The following is a 1,839-nucleotide window of genomic DNA, read 5'->3' on the forward strand; positions in this document are numbered from 1 at the left end:
CCCGCGGCGCGTGCTGCCCGCGCCGTGGCGCGGAGGGGGGCGGTGACCCCCAGCCCGCGGGCAACTTTGCATCATCCTCATCGTCGCCGTCGTCGTTAAAAGGAACGCGATATCCCCGCGGCCGCCCCGCGCCGGGCCGCGGAGCCCGGCCCCGGCCCCCCCGCAGGCGGCGGAGGGCTCCTGGGAGGCCGGGAGACACCTCTCGCCCTGGCCGTGCCGCTGCGGCCGGAGCGCGGGCTTGCGTGGGGGCAAAAAAGCGTGGGTTTGGGGGTTTCCTCCCTTTTTCCCCCTCCCTCTGCAGTTCCCTTCCCAGGCTGCGGCTCAGCGCTCCCGGCGTGTGAGCGGAGAGCTCGACGCGCTTTTCCCACGGGTGGGAAAAAGGCCGCTTCTGGGGACGGATCCGCCCCGAAACCCCGGGATCCGGGACGGGGGGCAGGGACGGAGGGGAGCGGGGCCGAGCGCGGCACCCTCACCGCGGCCCCCCGCTCGCCTCCCGCCAGCGCCCATGGAGCCCCCGGCCGGCGGCTCCTCCGGCGGCTCGCCCTGCTCGGCCGGCAGCGACGACGACCTCGGCGTCTTCCTCCCCACCGGCGCCCCRACGGCCCGGAGACCCCGCCGGGCCGGCCCGCCGCCGCCCGCCCGCCGCCGGCGGCCCGCCGGCCCGCGAGCCCGCGCCGAGAAGAGCCGGAAGCACGTGCCGGAGAGGGGCTGCCCCGAATGCACCGCGTGTCCGGTGGTGGCGATCGGGGCCAAGCGGCAGCGGAGCGGCGACGCGGAGCCCAGCGGCGGCCTGAACCCCCCTCTGAATCTGACCGACGGTGACCGGCTTTTTGCCCAAAAAGTGAGTGTTCTGCAATTAAAAAAATATATGTATATCACCCAGAAGCGCGTGGGTTGGGGTCTGCCCTTCGCGCCCGGCRCGGGCTCATTGCCGCCCTCCTCTTCCTCGCAGTGCCGCGAGCTGCAGGGTTTCATCCGGCCCCTGGCGGAGCTGCTCAACGGGCTCAGGACGGGGCGCTACGAGAAAGGTGGGTGCCCGGCTACGTCCCATTTTGGGGGGGGGAAGAAGGACGGGGGCGTCGGTGGGACCGGGAGTAATGGGAAATGGAAGAGGGTCCCGGAGCGGCGGCGCCAAGCTCGCCGGCATCCTTCCCGGGGGTCTCTGCGGAGTTCCCCCGCTGCGTCCACGGAGGGGGGCCGGGTCGCTCCGTTTTCCACTTTTTTTTTTAATCCCGCGGGATCCGGTGTCCCGGGCGCTTGCTGGCTGCTCCGCGCGTGCCGGCGGGTTATTCGAGCCGGTGCACTTTGCTCCCGGCTGACGGCCCGGCTCGGCTCGCGCAGGGCTCAGCACCTTCCAGCAGAGCGTCGCCATGGACAGGATCCAGCGGATCATCGGCGTCCTGCAGAAGCCCGACATGGGGTGAGTTGCGCCCGCAAGGGGCCAAATCCCTCCCCCCCCCCGAAACCCTCGCCGCCCTCCTCCGGGTGCTCGGCGCCTGGGATTTGCTCCGTGCGTGGGGCGGGGGGAAACGGCCGGCATCCCGCAGGGCGCCGGCGTGACGGGGCTCTGCCCGCTCTCGCCGCAGCGAGCGCTACCTGGGCACGCTGCTGCAGGTGGAGATGATGCTGAAGCTCTGGTTCCCCCACGTCGCCCCCAAAACCGCCGCGCCGGAGAGGCCGTGGCGGCGCGGTGACGCCCGGGAGGTCTCGTCCTCGTCGTCGTTGTCGTCCTCGTCGTCGTCCCCGTCCGCCGCCGTCCGTCCCGGCATGAGCGTCACCTGGGTGCACGCGGTGCCCGTCTGCACCCTGCCGCCGCCGGGAGCTGCCGGCCCGGACCCC

The 1,839-nt window shown here is 72.8% G+C and overlaps 1 protein-coding gene across 1 annotated transcript; it reads left to right on the forward strand.

Moving 5' to 3' along the window:
- Window positions 1–478: 478 nt before the first annotated feature.
- On the forward strand, window positions 479–1,836 carry CIART (circadian associated repressor of transcription; the record flags this gene model as incomplete). The annotated part of the gene is made up of 4 exons (XM_085317263.1): window positions 479–841; window positions 953–1,028; window positions 1,342–1,420; window positions 1,587–1,836. Coding segments are annotated over exons 1-4 (741 nt in total), but the record flags the coding sequence as incomplete, so codon positions are not given.
- Window positions 1,837–1,839: the final 3 nt, after the last annotated feature.

Source organism: Rhea americana, unplaced genomic scaffold (genome assembly GCF_003343005.1).
Source record: "Rhea americana isolate MKP2758 unplaced genomic scaffold, rheAme1 scaffold_493, whole genome shotgun sequence".
In the NCBI taxonomy this organism is placed as follows: Eukaryota; Metazoa; Chordata; class Aves; order Rheiformes; family Rheidae; genus Rhea; species Rhea americana.